This window comes from Nycticebus coucang, chromosome 6 (genome assembly GCF_027406575.1).
Source record: "Nycticebus coucang isolate mNycCou1 chromosome 6, mNycCou1.pri, whole genome shotgun sequence".
Classification (NCBI taxonomy): domain Eukaryota; kingdom Metazoa; phylum Chordata; class Mammalia; order Primates; family Lorisidae; genus Nycticebus; species Nycticebus coucang.
This window is the reverse complement of record NC_069785.1, coordinates 93408296-93423701: the sequence shown is the minus strand read 5'-3', so window position 1 is coordinate 93423701 and position 15406 is coordinate 93408296. Positions and strand designations below refer to the sequence as shown.

The window sequence follows — 15406 nt, the reverse complement described above, 5'->3', positions numbered from 1 at the left end:
AAAAGCACCAAATACAATTTATTTAATTAAAACATAATATTTAATGAAAAATTAAATGAATTAACTAAAGAATAGATTAGATGAACTTGAAGAGAATTGATGAACTAGAATTTGTGTGTGAGAGTGCATATGACCATGTATGAAAAATGCATGCAACAGAACAAAACTGTAAAATATGCACGAATATACGTATGTGTTTGTATGTGCATGTATACATAAACACATACATATTTCTAACAAAATACCCAGAAAAGTTAATGGACTACAGAGTGGAATGAGAAACTATCAGAAATTTAATCTAAGATACAAAGAATAATCATAAATAATAAAGCAGATAAAATATTAAAAGAGACCTTGAGAATTTTCTAGAAACAATGAAAGTTACAATTCCACTAAAACAGGAAACACATATATACCAAGATAAATAAGAATACTTTCTAATTTAGAAATGCTATAGCAGAAAGACCTATCACCAAAATAAAATCCATTCAGACAGAAAAGGCATATACCTACCAAGAACATTATATCATTATACCAACACAAGACATTCCAACAGGATTGTCTGCTTCAGAAAAGTGGAAAATCACACCTGAAATATTGAAAGAAGATTAAAGAAAACTCAAAGTTCGAGAGGAAAACAGTCTTCCAATAGTGTTTGCTACATAAACATCCTTAAAATGAGGTCTAAGTGCCTCTGATTGTGTCACGAGCAGACATGCGAGTGCTTCCTGGAGAGCGGCCTCCAAGCAAGACCAGCCTGTTCCCACATCCTCTCCGCTCCTAGAGAATGTTCCTGTAGGCAGGCCACTCCGTCAGCCTGTGCCTGGACCACACTCTTCCATGTATCTCACGGACCTTTTCATTAAGGATAACACCTGGGGTTCCAAGCTGCAGGGTGGACAAGCCCGCAGCAGTGCCCAGTGTAAAGTGTCTCCCACTGCCACGCCAGGGTCCCAGAGCCACCAGCTGAATAAATCCCAACACCCTCAGAGGGACACTTGGAGGAGACAGAGGAGGAGGGAGGAAAAGAAGGAAGGGAAAGGAAAAGAAGGAGGGAAAGGAAAAGAAGAAAAAAAAAGAAAGAAAATAGTGACTAATTTGCATATAAATTGGGTTTAATTTAGACCAAAGTACATTACTTAAATATTAATTTTTAATTCAACTTGTTAATATGTTGTTTAGGATAGTGCATCCTCATTTATAAGTGGCATATGCTTATAATTTCCCCCTTATAATAATATATTTTCTCCAATTTTAATATCAGGTGTAGATCAAGTAAAATGATTTTGAAGTATTTCTTCTTTTTCAATTGTCTAAGATTTGGCATGATCTGTTTTTTGAAATTATCTTTTACTTTTATTTATAAATATTGTCTATATTTTGAGACTTAAAAAAAATAATAAGAATTTAACTGATGACTCCATGCTGAACCTCAGAGTCAAAGCATTCTATAATAGACATACTCTTATTTGACAATGTGTGTGTTACTTTCTTTGAAGTATTATTATTATTATTGCTGAATATTTTGATGTAGCAACTGTCTGATTCCTTTTCTGAATGTATTTTCATTCGTTCTTTACAAAGTTTTTGTTTCTAGTCCTTAAACATTGTTATTGTTATTAAATTTTAAGCCTTTTTAATTTTGTGAAGGCAAAAAAAAATGGAAACCTAATAAACATATGTATATGTAAAAAAAAAAAAATCCCAGCACCATCAAGCTCTGCCTTGGAAATACAGGTGGCTTTACCTTGAGTTTCTGTCTTGGCCTTTCCGCTTGGTGTGAGGGTTTGATTCAGGTACAGCAGGAAGCATTAGGGACTGCTTAGGCTCCACAACTTGACCCACAGGAAGGTGTCTAGGACAACTGCATCATCTAAAACTCTAGCCAGTGGGTTGAGACTGGCCCAGATGCCTTCCAGGAACAATGTCCAGTCACTGATCACTTCAGCCAAAGTCAGAGACAACTTTTGTATCAGGTTTACTGATTGGATACCTGCCGGGCAGGAACAGCTTCCTGCAGGCTGCTACTGATAATGAGTCAAGCATCCCGCCTACAGCTGAGCCCCCAGGGTACATTCATCCAGAGAGGGCTGCTCCCTTAGCAGAGGGCTGCGGATCTCTGGGTGTTATTTTCTAAAGGAGTCAAGGGCTTTTAGACCACCCCTAAGCTGCACGTCACCCTATCTTCAGTACAGCGGCAAGGTAATGCCTGTTTCCATTCAGGCATTTGCTAGGAGTGCAGATGTTGCCCTGGGGAGACGGTGCTGTTAAAAGTGGTAAGATCTACAGGGGGACCCTGCATCCTTCAGGGGGACAGGCTGGGAGTGCATCAACATGGCCCTCCAGCCTCCTGTCAGAGCTTAGGCTTCCCAGGTGGGTTGCAATAACTGCCTGTGCTCCTTGATTTTAGAGGGATGGCTCGAGGGGCAGTCTGTGCAGTCTGGCCTGTGTCTGCTAGGAATTAGACGGGTAGCATGCATCCACCTTGCAGAATGACTGAAAGGGACGGGAGGGACATCTGGAGATTGGCGAGTGCTCTGTGTGGCAGGGTAGCACTGGTGCATACCCGGTCTTTTTCTAGACTTTTCTGTGAGTTCAGCAGGGAGGGAAAGGGAATGTATGGGGATAGCAGATCCAGCCAGTGGCTGACTTTAAGGCACTTGAAACCCTTTGGAAGGGACACAGAAAGGCATTTTCCTTAGGGAGGAAAGATGCAGGTGGCTCAGAAAGACAAAAGATTACCTGTGCCTCCTGCCCCCCCCCCATCCTCTCAGGGTCTATGCTGCTTCCCCCGCCCCCCAGGAGCAGCTGGCCCCTGTTCTGCTGTATCACCACGAACTTAGTGGGTCCCACCGCAGTGGCTAAAACCTCCCGTCAGCTCCTGAACTGCACATCCAAAAGCAGCTGGTTCAGGAGGCACAAGAGAATTTCTGTGAAATCAGAGAAGCCCATTACATTCTCAGGCTTGGCTGTGTGGACTGTGATCGTGGGACTCTGTGCATGTGAGGCTGAACTGAGTGTGGACCCCCACAACCCCTGGGATAGCCTGCTACCCAGCAACCTCACCAGCCTAAAACTGTGGTTAGGGGAAGAAAACAAATATCTTGAAAATAGGTATATACAGCCGCCCATTATCTTATTCATTACCTGAGATCCAGCAAGGCTGTGTGCAGCCTTCCTGTGGACAGCAGAAATTAGTCACCAAATGGCCCTGAGGTGTGTGAACGAGATGGAGATAAGGGAAGTAGAGAGGGACACCTTTAAGAGACTATTCTAAGCCATGCGCAGTGGCTCACACCTAAAATCCTAGCCCTGAGAGACTGAGGTGGAGGGTCACTTGAGCTTAAGAGCCTGAGCAAGAGTGAGACCTCCTCTACTAAAAATACAAAAACAAGCTTGTTATTGTGGCGGGCACCTGTAGTCCCAGCTACTCAGGAGGCTGAGGCAGGGGAATCACTTGAGCCCAAAAGTTTGAGGTTGCTGTGAATAGTGACACTACAGCACTCTTCACAGGATGACAGAGTGAGATTGTCTCCCTCCACCTAAATAAATAAACAAATAAATAAATAAATAGAGATAGGACCATTCTGACTCATTATTGCATCAGATTCTTGTGCATGGTGGAAAGTCTGAAAGGAAACGCCTTGCTGGCCGCCCGGTTATTGAGTAGATTTGGTTATAAAGGGTGCACCAGTATGAGGCTGCAAATATTTTAAAAAGCCAAACATACAATACAGGTTTGTTTCAAAGGACACGTGATGGGGGCAGTCAGCTGAGGAAACTAGAACAGCAAAAGTGTCGTCTGAAAAAGAGATGTGTAGGTCAAAGGGTTTGTGAGGTCTGGAGGTCGGGCAGTGCCACAGCTGGTGGGCAGCTTCCACACCCACTTGTCAGTTTTGCTGCTTCACAGAAGACCAAGTGAAACGTCCAAGTGGGGAGCTTACTCTGCAATTCCCAGAGAATGCCTAAGGCACCAGACCTGATTTTTTGTGATGGTGATCAAAGGGACAGAAGTTTTTCTTCACTGCCAGAGAGATTAAGCATTATGAATCCACCCAGATAATCCTAACAACCTTTACTTACTGTTCCTAAACTTGCCGGGGTCTACCAGGTATGCCTTCTGGCAGAGCTGTAATAATACAGCAGTCAGAGCCTTTAAGAATGAGGCTCTGTCCTGCCAGCCAGCAGGGAACGCATCAGGCACGCGAGGTGTGACAGTCAGGGTCCCCGAGAGAGTCATAACCAGTGGAATATATATAGATTCAGAGGAGGACTTGTTCTGTAGGAACTGGGTCGCAGTGGTGTAACTCAGCCCCAGCTCCAGGGCTTGATGATGTAAGTCCCTGTCAGAATATGAAAGCCTGGGGATGAGGAGTGCCAGTGTCAGGGGAGCCTCTGCTCAAGCCGAAACAGTAGGTTCGCCCTCCCTCTGCCTTTTCATTCTGTCCAGGCCCTCAACGAATTCCATGATGCCATCCGCATTGGTGAGAGCTGTCTTCTTTACTCAGTCTGCCGATTGAAATGCTAATCTCTTCTGCAAACACACACACACACATATCACTGGAAATAATGTTTTACCATCTATATGTTATCTCCATTTTGGCTGACACAGAAAATTAATTATCACAGCAGGTTATAAACACCTATGGGTGGTGGCAAATGGCAAGGATGTTTGTTTTTCTCCCACAAGAAAACTAGTTTACACGAAGATCTGAGCTCTTTCACTCTTTCACGATGAGGGAGAGTCCCCTCTGGCACCCAGCAGACCACAGGCACCACCTGCTGTGCGTCCTACGCATCCAGATGTGGAAGTAACAGGAATATACGTACACACTGACCTGGTCCCAAAGGCCTCACATAGATGATCATACTGGGCTTTCCTTCCATAATACCTTCCAGGAAAATCCTGCCCAAACCTTGTCAGTTGGATCTGGTGCCACCTTCCCCAACAGAACCACACAGGACAAGGAATTAGGTGGCTGCTTCAAACACAGCCATGGACGTTTGAATTGCTCCCCTACCACAGAGTTCTTCAGCGTATGTAAATGAGAGCACTCTGCTTTCTTCTGAAATTGAATGTAGGGCAACTTGAGTGCATCGTGAAGAAACACCTCTTCCTCCTCCTGCCAGTGGTTAGAGAGCAGCAACGAATGCGCTGATAGTATTGCACGGTTCCAGCCAGCCCTGCTCTCCAGGCTTGAAACGTTCAATCACAGGTGGAACATTGTTCACGACTGCCTGACCCCTAATGTGTCCGTGTGCCTTGTGGTCCTTTCACTTCCAGAAAGTCACATCTTTGTCAGTGTTGCCACATCATTGCCCCAAACTATCAGGAACAATGAAGGGTCTGAAATGTTCACCCCATTTGCAAGATGTCACAATTTCATGGATGCTGGCAGAAGACATGAGATTCCTGGGTTAGAGACAAAGGAGTTTTCTATTTGGAACAAAAGCAGTATAGTTATTACTTTTATGTCAATTCTCCTTCGCTCATAAATCTTGCAGGGGCAACGTCGAGTGGCACAATTGGATGTCATGCACACCTTTGGTTTCTGTCACAGCTAGAAGAAAAAAAGAATCCCAGTTTTGTATAAATGACCACAAACAAGCCTACCCTACCTTTTCCCACACAGAGAAATATTCTTTCTTTTACTGAACAGCAAATAAACCTGACTTCTGCTCTAGAAGGAGACACTATTTCTATCTTGCAAGTCCTCCTACACAAACACCTTGAATTGGTAATACAGAACAAAAATTGGTAAAGGCCTCTGTTCCTACAGTGTACAAGAGATTGATGTGGACTTGTCGCCCAGTGCCACAGAAGAGTAGGGTAGCTGTTTTTAATACCACACAAACTAGATTTTTATATCAAAGCTGTAGAAGATTAACAGGATTATGGTATAACGATTAATATGTTAAATCACCTGGAAAACCTGATCAAATAATTTTAATCACAGATATGGATGTATAATAAAATTATCTCAAGATAGTATATAAAGCAATTTCTGTACGGAGAAATTACGTTTCTTACCAACACATTGTGAGACTTCAGCAGTCATCCTTAGTAATTGATGGAGCTAAAGAAAAAAGAAAAAAAAACTAGCTTCCTTTTCTGCCCTCCCTGGCTCAGAGCATGTCAGATGGAATCTTGGCACAATGATGAAAAGGGGAGGATGAGCTTTCCTATATAACCTGGGGATGTGCCCTCCTGTGTCTAAGGATACGGGGTGTTCAGTGAGGAATGCTCCTGGGGTTTCTGTACTGCAGAGGTAGCCAGCAGGATCGTGAGACTGGTTCCATTGAGCAACTGAGAAAACAGATTGCGCATATGCAGTATAACAAATCTAGGTTCTCACTGTTGGAGAAACTACTTACAAATACAGAAAGGGGAAAGCGGAAAGAATCCCCAGGCGTTGGATTGGTGTTGGGAAGATCAGTGTTGTGTTCAGGCTTTTGAGTCCCACTGAGCCACATCAGAATGGGCCTTGAGCTGGGACCCTGCAGCATTAAGGAGCCCACACGGCCCCACACATCTTTCTTATGTGGGAATATATCTCCTTCCAAACTCAGTGAGTCTTCCTTTGTTCTGCTTAAGCACGTCCACCACTTTCAGGGTTTCGGATTCCACGGGGGAGGGTTTGGGGTCCTTCAGAGCAATATGAGAGAAGTGTGAGCCACTTGCCCTGTGTCAGTAGCTGGTGGGAGGGTCCTGAGCCATTGTGGGGTGACCAGAGCGGGAAGAGAGGACTGACATTCACAGCTGAAGCTGATCTTGCTTTGTCCGTACTCTGTGAAAGGCAAGCGTGTTTGGTCCAATGTTGCACTGTTTTCCTTGGAGACTCTGATGCTTAGAGGCAATGGGCGGAGGTGTGTAGACTCGTCCCCTGGCCTGGCGACCTGGAATGCCTGGTGGTTGGCTTGACAGTTTGAATTGGAAGGATCCAGACGAACTCACCTTGAGTATTTTTAGTGTTTTTTATTTTATACACAGACACACACACACACACACACACCCCGGTACATATGGAAATTGTTCCAGATGTGTGTTCATGTACATGTGTGCCCTGGAAGGATGGTTTATTTACAATATTTAATGAATTACTTACCTTGGAAGAGTTGATTAATTTTATGTTCATAATTTTTCCTTTTTGCACTCTCCTATAGAAAATTACTTTTAATAACACACCTATTGTGTAGCCACCAGGATTAACAAACCTTCCTCTTCTTCCTCACTCTCCCCTGCAGTCAACTTTGCCAGGATTCCCCTTCCCAAGTGTGTTACGGGCCAGGCCCTGGTGTTAGATGCGTGTATTTTCTTGGAGTCAGTCGAGGGCCCTTCATGGCTTTGCAGACAATGGCTTCTCAGGTTAACTCCTCAGATGTACTCAAGAGGACTCTTTTCACAGGGGAAAAACTAAATTGTATGTGTTTGTATTTCTGTGTCAAAGCTAATTTCACAGTCCTGCCTGCTTTTGTCTTTTAGCCCATCCCAAAGTCTATCTTTGCCTTGAGTGTATTAAACTGGGGGACGTGGAGGGCATTGTCCTATTTATTGGGTTAATTAACCATTAAACGTAATATATCTTAGCTGTAAGTGTACTACGTATTTTAAAATAAGCTCTTGGTAATTCTTCAGCATAATGAACAAGGGATTTCCTCATGCTTTACTTTTGCCAAAAGAGTTAATACAAACATTTAAGAAGTGAGCCGTAGACGTTGGAAGGTAAGCAGAGGCTGTCCCAGTTAGTGCCCAAGCATTGGGGCGACCGTGCACGTCATCCATTCCTCTGAGGCGTTCAGAAGGCTTTTCTTCTTGTTAGCTAAATTTAACCTTCTGTCCTGAATCTTTCAGCTCTTTGTAGTTTCTTTCAGAATGCATCTTGTATTGCTTACTCATTTCCTTTAAAGAAAAACATCATTTCCACTTATATCTGTAAATTTTTTTTGAAATGCCATCCTCCTTTTTGAAGTACTTAGCATCATGATTTTTTATTCTCATCCCCTTTCTGTTTAAACATTTTAACTGTTCTTGTACCTTTCTGGAAACTATACCAAGGTAAATAATGAAATAAAAATTAGTGGTAAGTTGAAATGATTTTGTTTAATCTTAGGTATTTATTATGTCAGTCACTAAATGACATATTTTCATAGGTTTTGTTTTAATTGAAGCTATTTGAATTGAAAGCAACATTCATCTAAAATACTTTATGAGAATTTGGGTTATAATGACAAAATTAAAAAAAACAAATAATAGTGAAATGTTTACAAAATAAGCATACTGTCCTTTTGATTATTAATATTTTGTAATTTTTTACCACATTTTGAAAGCTAGGATGCATTTTTACAATAATGGGTTCGCCAAGAGGAGTATTCAAGTGCAAATGCTGTATTAAATCTCAAAATTAAAAAAAATTGACCACAGATAGTCTTATAACGCACCTCAGTAATTCAATAATATGAAAAATAATCAAGTTCTTTATATGCCATTTCTTACATTTCATCTGAGGTAAGGGACTATACAAGCTGAGGTTTGACGAGTACTTTGGACTAAACTGAGTTTAAAGCAGGATGTCACAGGATAAACCCAAGTGCATCTCTGAACACATGCAGGTCGATACTCTGCACAGGACACCATGCAAAAACCTGCACCGCATCCAGTTCTGAATCCACAATCTGATCGATAATGTCACGTTGTCTTCTCTTGGGCGTTTTCTAATACTGCACTGCAAGATATTGTAAGCTCTGTGCCAAATGAGAGTTCCTGCTGAGTATTTTGAGGTGTGTTTCATTTTGGAAGAAACAGTTGTAATATGATAAATATTTGTAACAATAGGGCGGCGCCTGTGGCTCAGTGAGTAGGGCGCCGGCCCCATATGCGAGGGTGGCAGGTTCAAACCCAGCCCCGGCCAAACTGCAACAAAAAAATAGCCGGGCGCTGTGGCGGGCGCCTGAAGTCCCAGCTGCTCGGGAGGCTGAGGCAAGAGAATCGCGTAAGCCCGAGAGTTAGAGGTTGCTGTGAGCCGTGTGACGCCACGGCACTCTACCAAGGGCGGTAAAGTGAGACTCTGTCTCTACAAAAAAAAAAATATTTGTAACAATAATTCCTGTTTGGAAAATTGGAGACATACTGGCCCAGAGGATATACTATATCTGGGAGGAAATGTTAAGTAATTTAAGAGTTGGGTATAATTTGTTGCTTCATTTTTCCCTCGCTGTTCTCCTTGGTCAGGAAATCTGGTTACCAACTGGAGAAATGTTTTAAGTTACTCATGACTCCATGACAAGATTTGTAAATTTAGTGATCTGTCTTGTAAAGTTCTTACTTCCCTCACCTCCTGTCAGCTTGGTTAGCTTAAATTCAACTACAGGTCCTTTACAATACCCTGTTTCTAGATGCTGCCTTGAATACATAATGTTTGGACAGATTAACTTGCATATCGGTGAGCCTTAGAGATGGCTTGAATTCAGAGCTTTAATATTCTCAGCGCTCAGTGGCTGTTTCTCGCTTTCAGTGTGCTAAGCAGCATCTGTTCTCACGTCTCTGGCGCCTCTGCAAAGGGCTGTGTTCCCTGGCACAGAGTGACAAGGCAGGAAAATCACTGACCTGCCTCATATCACACATTCTCCCTATGGTGAAGGGGGTATGATACAACACTTTGTGATAGATAAACAGGTTTCCCCCAATTACGGTTTTGGTAAGAAAAGGAAAACTTCCCCCAGACAATCAGGGTGTCATATTCCTTGATGGAAGGTAGAGGGTCACGTGGAGAAGACTCTGGCTTGGTGCCCACCGAGGAGCAGACGCCTTTCCGTGCTGCTGCTCTGTGGTTACCCCCCGCCCTGTCCTTAGGCCACAATTAGGGTGTTTCCATGTATGTGGTGTGTCCAGATTGAATGGATGAATGAAGTCTTAGTTTCTTCATCTGGATTTGTTTGCATGAGAAATACCAACACAAGGCTCAAAAGGAGTAGGTCTGCTTGGAAATGGTTCAGCTACCCTGGAGTGTAAGGGATTCTTTACATGAGAATTCAGGTCCTGTCTTTGATACCAATTGCCTCTAGGGCGTTAAAGAGGCATAATATGTTAGCCAATCCAAGATAGAGTAAAACAGAATAAATGATTTTGAATAAAAAATATTACTGATAGAATAAGAAAAAGAAAATTATTGCTATTTCCACTACTTGTCACATACTTGAACCATGTTGGAAGAACTACAAAGTAGTGTTTGAATCCTATGTCAGCTGTGTATTTCTGATCAGTTGCGTAAGCTCTAAACTTCGATTGTAAAATTTGTTGTAAAAAAATATAACTCTTGGCTCGGCACCCGTAGCTCAGTGAGTAGGACGCCAGCCACATGCACTGGAGGTAGTGGGTTCAAGCCTGGCCCAGGCCTTCTAAACAATGACAACTGCAACCCAAAAATGGCTGGACCTTGTGGTGGGTGCCTGTGGTCCCAGCTTCTTGGGAGGCTGAGGCAGGAGAATCGCTTGGACCCAGGAGTTGGAGGTTGCTGTGAGCTGTGATGCCACAGCACTCTACTGAGGGCAACGTAACGAGACTCTGTCTCAAAAAATAAATAAATAATAAAATATACATACATATATATATATATATATATATATCTTATTTTTATGGTCAAAAGAGTAATGTTTCCAAATGCTGGACACAGAGTTTGACACACAATGGCACCTTCGGGAAAGTGGACTATGGCTAACGTGTGTTTTGTTGTTTTAGCTGATTTGCATTTTCTGGTTTCTCTGGATAATTAAAGTGCTTGTAGCTGGTAATTTGCTAATAGAAATATTCTTGTTTTATATGGATTAGTCAATGCCTAAGGGAAATGCAGAAGGACTCCTGAGAGTTGGGATAATCCCAGCATTGTCTCTAAGTAGACCAGTGTTTAATCAGTACTTCCCAGTGTAGGGACTTTTGGTATTTGGGGCCAGGTAATTCTTTGTCATTCATGGCAGGGGCAGCTGTCCTGTGCGTTGCAACACATTTAGGGGCATTTGTAGCTTCTAACTAGTAGCTGCTAGCAGCAAGCACTCCACCAAAAGTAGCAACTGAAAATGTCTGTAGATGTCCAGGCCCTGGGCGGGGGTGGGGAATCCCTAACCAAGGACTTAGGGCCTGAGGCGTCTGTCATGGCTGTGCTAATGGCATCATCTTGAAAACTGGAAACAGGTTACCAGTGTTACTGCCCAGAGGACTGGGGTCCTTTCTGTATGCTGTACATCTATCCTGGAATAACATCATATTTTCTTTTTTGATCTTGTTATTAAAGAAATGACTGTAAATCAGCTCTCCATGACGAGTGTCAAATCATTCTGCAGCCTTGCTCTCCACAGTAAAGTGTAACTTAAGTGTTCTCGATGCTCAGGGGTCTTAGATAATCAGGAGTGCAGTAATCATGTCTTTCTCTACATGATTTGCAATTTTGGTAAGTATAGACTAATAACCATGCCCTTTATGTGATATTTTAGTTCACGTATACCTTTATAAATGTTTCAGCTTTGTGATAATTAAGTAAATTGAACATCATTAATTACAAATGCAATCGGTGTGTGCAGTTAAAAAATACTTAAAACTAGCATTTTTAAAGTCCTAATATTCTGTCAGTAAAATTTCTCATGACTTTTTTTTCCCCAAAATAAATCCTTAAGTAAATAAAACTAGTTTTCTGATTGCAGGGAAATAGGTTGATATGATTATCTACATGAAGTATATTTGCTACACTTATGATTTTGTTGCTGTTTATAGAAATGCATAGAGAAAAAAAGATGTTCAGTAGAATCATTCTGAAATAAAATATTTTATTTATAAAGTAATATTTTTGTAAAGATATAAATTAATCATATCATGCAAATCTTAGGGACAACCTTGAGATTTTTACATTGCAATGATGCGAAAGAGAGTTAGTGAAAGAAATGCTTTATGATTAAAAGTTAAAGGCATTTTTATAAAGATTATGTACTTTCTGCAAATTATTTTTTAGTGCCTAAAAACATAAAAAGAGAATCATCAAGTTTTGAGCAGAAAATACTCGATTCTCACATTTAATAAACTAACAGCTCTTATATTTTTGTTTATTCACATTTTTACCCAGACATGAATACTCTTTATATTAAAAAAAGCACTGCTAAAATAAACCACATTTACCATGTAAACGAATGGGACATAACATCTCTATGAAGGAAGCTCACATATTTTCAAATGGTACACTCCAATATTAGCTGTGATTAACACTGACTTATGACTTTGTTCATATACCACTTAAAATTGTTCTTGAACTTTACTTAAATTATGAGTCAGAATTTTCAGATGAGCAGGTTCAGGGTTCTGAAATACTGAGTTAATGAAGTTACAGTACAGAATATTTGAAGTCTCAAAGTTTCACAAAATTAATTTAGTTTTTATTTTTTTTATTTATTTTTTTTTTTTGTAGAGACAGAGTCTTACTTTATGGCCCTCGGTAGAGTGCCGTGGCGTCACACAGCTCACAGCAACCTCCAACTCCTGGGCCTAGGTGATTCTCCTGCCTCAGCCTCCCGAGCAGCTGGGACTACAGGCGCCCGCCACAACGCCCGGCTATTTTTTCGCTGCAGTTTGGCCGGGGCTGGGTCCGAACCCGCCACCCTCGGTATATGGGGCCAGCGCCCCACTCACTGAGCCACAGGCGCCGCCCAATTTAGTTTTTATTAAAACACTCATAATTGCTTTAACTATTTAGTTCTGTTTTTGATTAGATATTGGATTTTTAAATTACATTTAAAATTCATTGTGATTTTACATGACAAAATCATTTTCTTCAATTATTGAAACATTGAATAGTAAAAAATAATGGCACTTTTGAAAGAGGTTTTCCTCCAAAAGGGACAATATCAATTGGAACTATATGATATATTCACAGTCATTAATAATTTTTTAGTCATTTGTTGCAGGTCTAGTTAGGATTTTGCTAGTCCATTAAAGAATTATTTGACAAGGAAAAATAAAATGTTGCAGAGATTTGAGTAATCTGATTAGTGATTGGGTGCATTCTGTACTTCTTACATCAGTAAAGCTGATTTAAATTAGTCACTTGTGCATTTGTCGATTGGAGCCAGAAAGTCTACCTTATTTAATTTTAAAATAATTTCCTATGAGTAAATTATGAAAGTAACCACTTAAGAAACCACATTACTTTAGAATTAGCAAGATGTATTCCTTTTAGAGTATGAAGATGATTATTGACTCTTAAAAGATGGAGTAGGTTAATAATTTTTTAATCAAGCCATAGTAAAATATTATCTTACAAATAAATTCAATTCAGATGTAAAATTCTACAAAGATTCATGTTTACAAAGAAATTAAGCCCGCCTAACTACAACAAAACAATAAACAAATAAAAAACTCATGTGCTATAATATTTTTGACTGTTTAATTACATTTAGCTGTTTTCCACATTTACTGGGAGCCGAGTTCATGACAGCTTTGCCCTGTGAAAAGCTGGGGATTTGTAAAATTCTACAGAAAACCGAGGCTGAGAACATTTGAGGAACTAGCCCTAAGTGTCAACTTTTAGGAGATGCCACACATAAGGTTCAAACCCTGGCGTGACTCCTTTTCCTCTGCATTGTTTGTCTTTTTCCATCACATCTGTAAGAGAATCGCAGGTGCACTGTCATCCCTGCCTGCGTCGCTTCAAACCCTGTGGTCAGGGAGGCACTGATGAGAGGCGTGCTGTACTCCTTAATACAACAAGTAAAATCATCTTTGCGGCTTGTAGAAAGAGTTTCTGTGACAGTGGCATGACTACATGTCTTTTCACAGGTAGGACCTATCGGGAGCTCAGTTGAAAAATCACTTGCATGAAAGGATTAGAGAGAGGCTAAAATGATGATCATACCAAAAGTATATATGGAATGTACACACACATGGTTTATTATATACAGGTTATATATTATACTGTGTTCATTTATCTTATACATAAAGATGTCTATTGCTGTGTGTGTGTGTTTGGGCTTTTCTGGGAAACCATATGTAATCACAGAAACATTTCACAAACTCATTAATTCAGAAATATATATTTTACAGTTGTTTGCCTAGTGTGATATAGGATAAGCCATTGGACACTGTGCAGTTCACCAGCAGAAGACGAACATGTATAGTCTCTATCGCCCAAATTTAGCGTCCAGGAGCATGGGCGTGCTTCCTACAGCAAGTGAAATCCAAAAATATACAGGGTGGCCGCAAAGTGCATGTGCTGTTCACTATGTTAGACTATTTTAAATTACACATGAACTTTATGTCCACCCTGTATTTAAAAGATGCCTTTTCAAACTCTATGTCACTTCTCTGTTCATTTGATTCTAAAATTCTTTCCTCAGTTCATATAACACAGCTGACAAACTAAAAACCTTTAAGACTATATTGTATTTCTCAGTAACCGCTGACAAAAATGACAACCAGCCCAGCACAAGGATAGGAAGTAAAATTGCACCTTGCTATTGGAGACACAGCATGTAGTAAAAAATTATTCAACTTATGTGTGTAACAACTTACCTTTCTAAATATTTCTCAACTTTCTATTGAAATAACACCTTTGATTTATTTTTTTCTCTTGTTATACAGTGCAAACTGGAATATCAGGCATGTGCCTTAGGAAAACAGATTTCAGTCCAATGTGAAGGACATTGCCCGTGTTCTTCAGATAAGTCAACCAGTGGGAGCAGAAATGTTACGAGACGTAAGTGATGACAGTTTTTTCATAGTTTTATATTCACCCTCTCTGTTACAATGTTATGTAATAAATGTCATAAATATACTCTAAAGTCTGCTTTTATACATTTACTTAATAGTAATTATATTGTAATTGATTGTTTTTTTCTTCTAGCTTCACTTATTATTGCAGGTAAAACTTTTCTGTAGATTTCCATTTATTTAGGTAGTAACAGTTGGATACTTCTTTCCTGTGTACTAACCATGTATGGAAATTCTACATATAAATATCACTGTGCCACAAATGTCTGTTCTAGGTGCTCTTTTGTATACAGAAATGAACTGATCAATGATATAGTCGGAAGTGATCAAGTCATTTGACCAATTATTACTAATTGCTTTAAATCAAGATGTCTGACCCTGTTTATAGTTGGTCTGGTGAAGTCTTTAAATTGTTAATTTTATTGGTTTGATATGTAATAAAATAATGAAATGCAATTATTCCAGTATGCATTATGGTATAAAATTTGACTTTTCTAAAGATGATTTGTGGTGGTTTAAATGGCATTATTATTATATTTGAGTTAATGTTTATGCCTTTTCAAAAAGTCCCCATGGCTGCTGGTCTCAGTCTTCCACAGCTCTGGATGATGAGGGAAGTGTGGGGAGCGCACGTTTCTTCAGTTACAGCCTATTTTACAGGGT

The 15406-nt window shown here is 40.4% G+C and overlaps 1 protein-coding gene across 4 annotated transcripts in view; it reads left to right on the top strand.

Moving 5' to 3' along the window:
- The window catches only part of SPOCK3 (SPARC (osteonectin), cwcv and kazal like domains proteoglycan 3), a 527638-nt gene that overhangs the window by 381291 nt on the left and 130941 nt on the right, over positions 1-15406 (top strand). For all 4 annotated transcript variants that reach the window (XM_053594470.1, XM_053594471.1, XM_053594472.1 and 1 more), the window contains one exon: positions 14615-14729. In XM_053594470.1, the coding sequence (XP_053450445.1) occupies positions 14615-14729 (115 nt within the window). The remainder of the gene's footprint in view (positions 1-14614; positions 14730-15406) is intronic.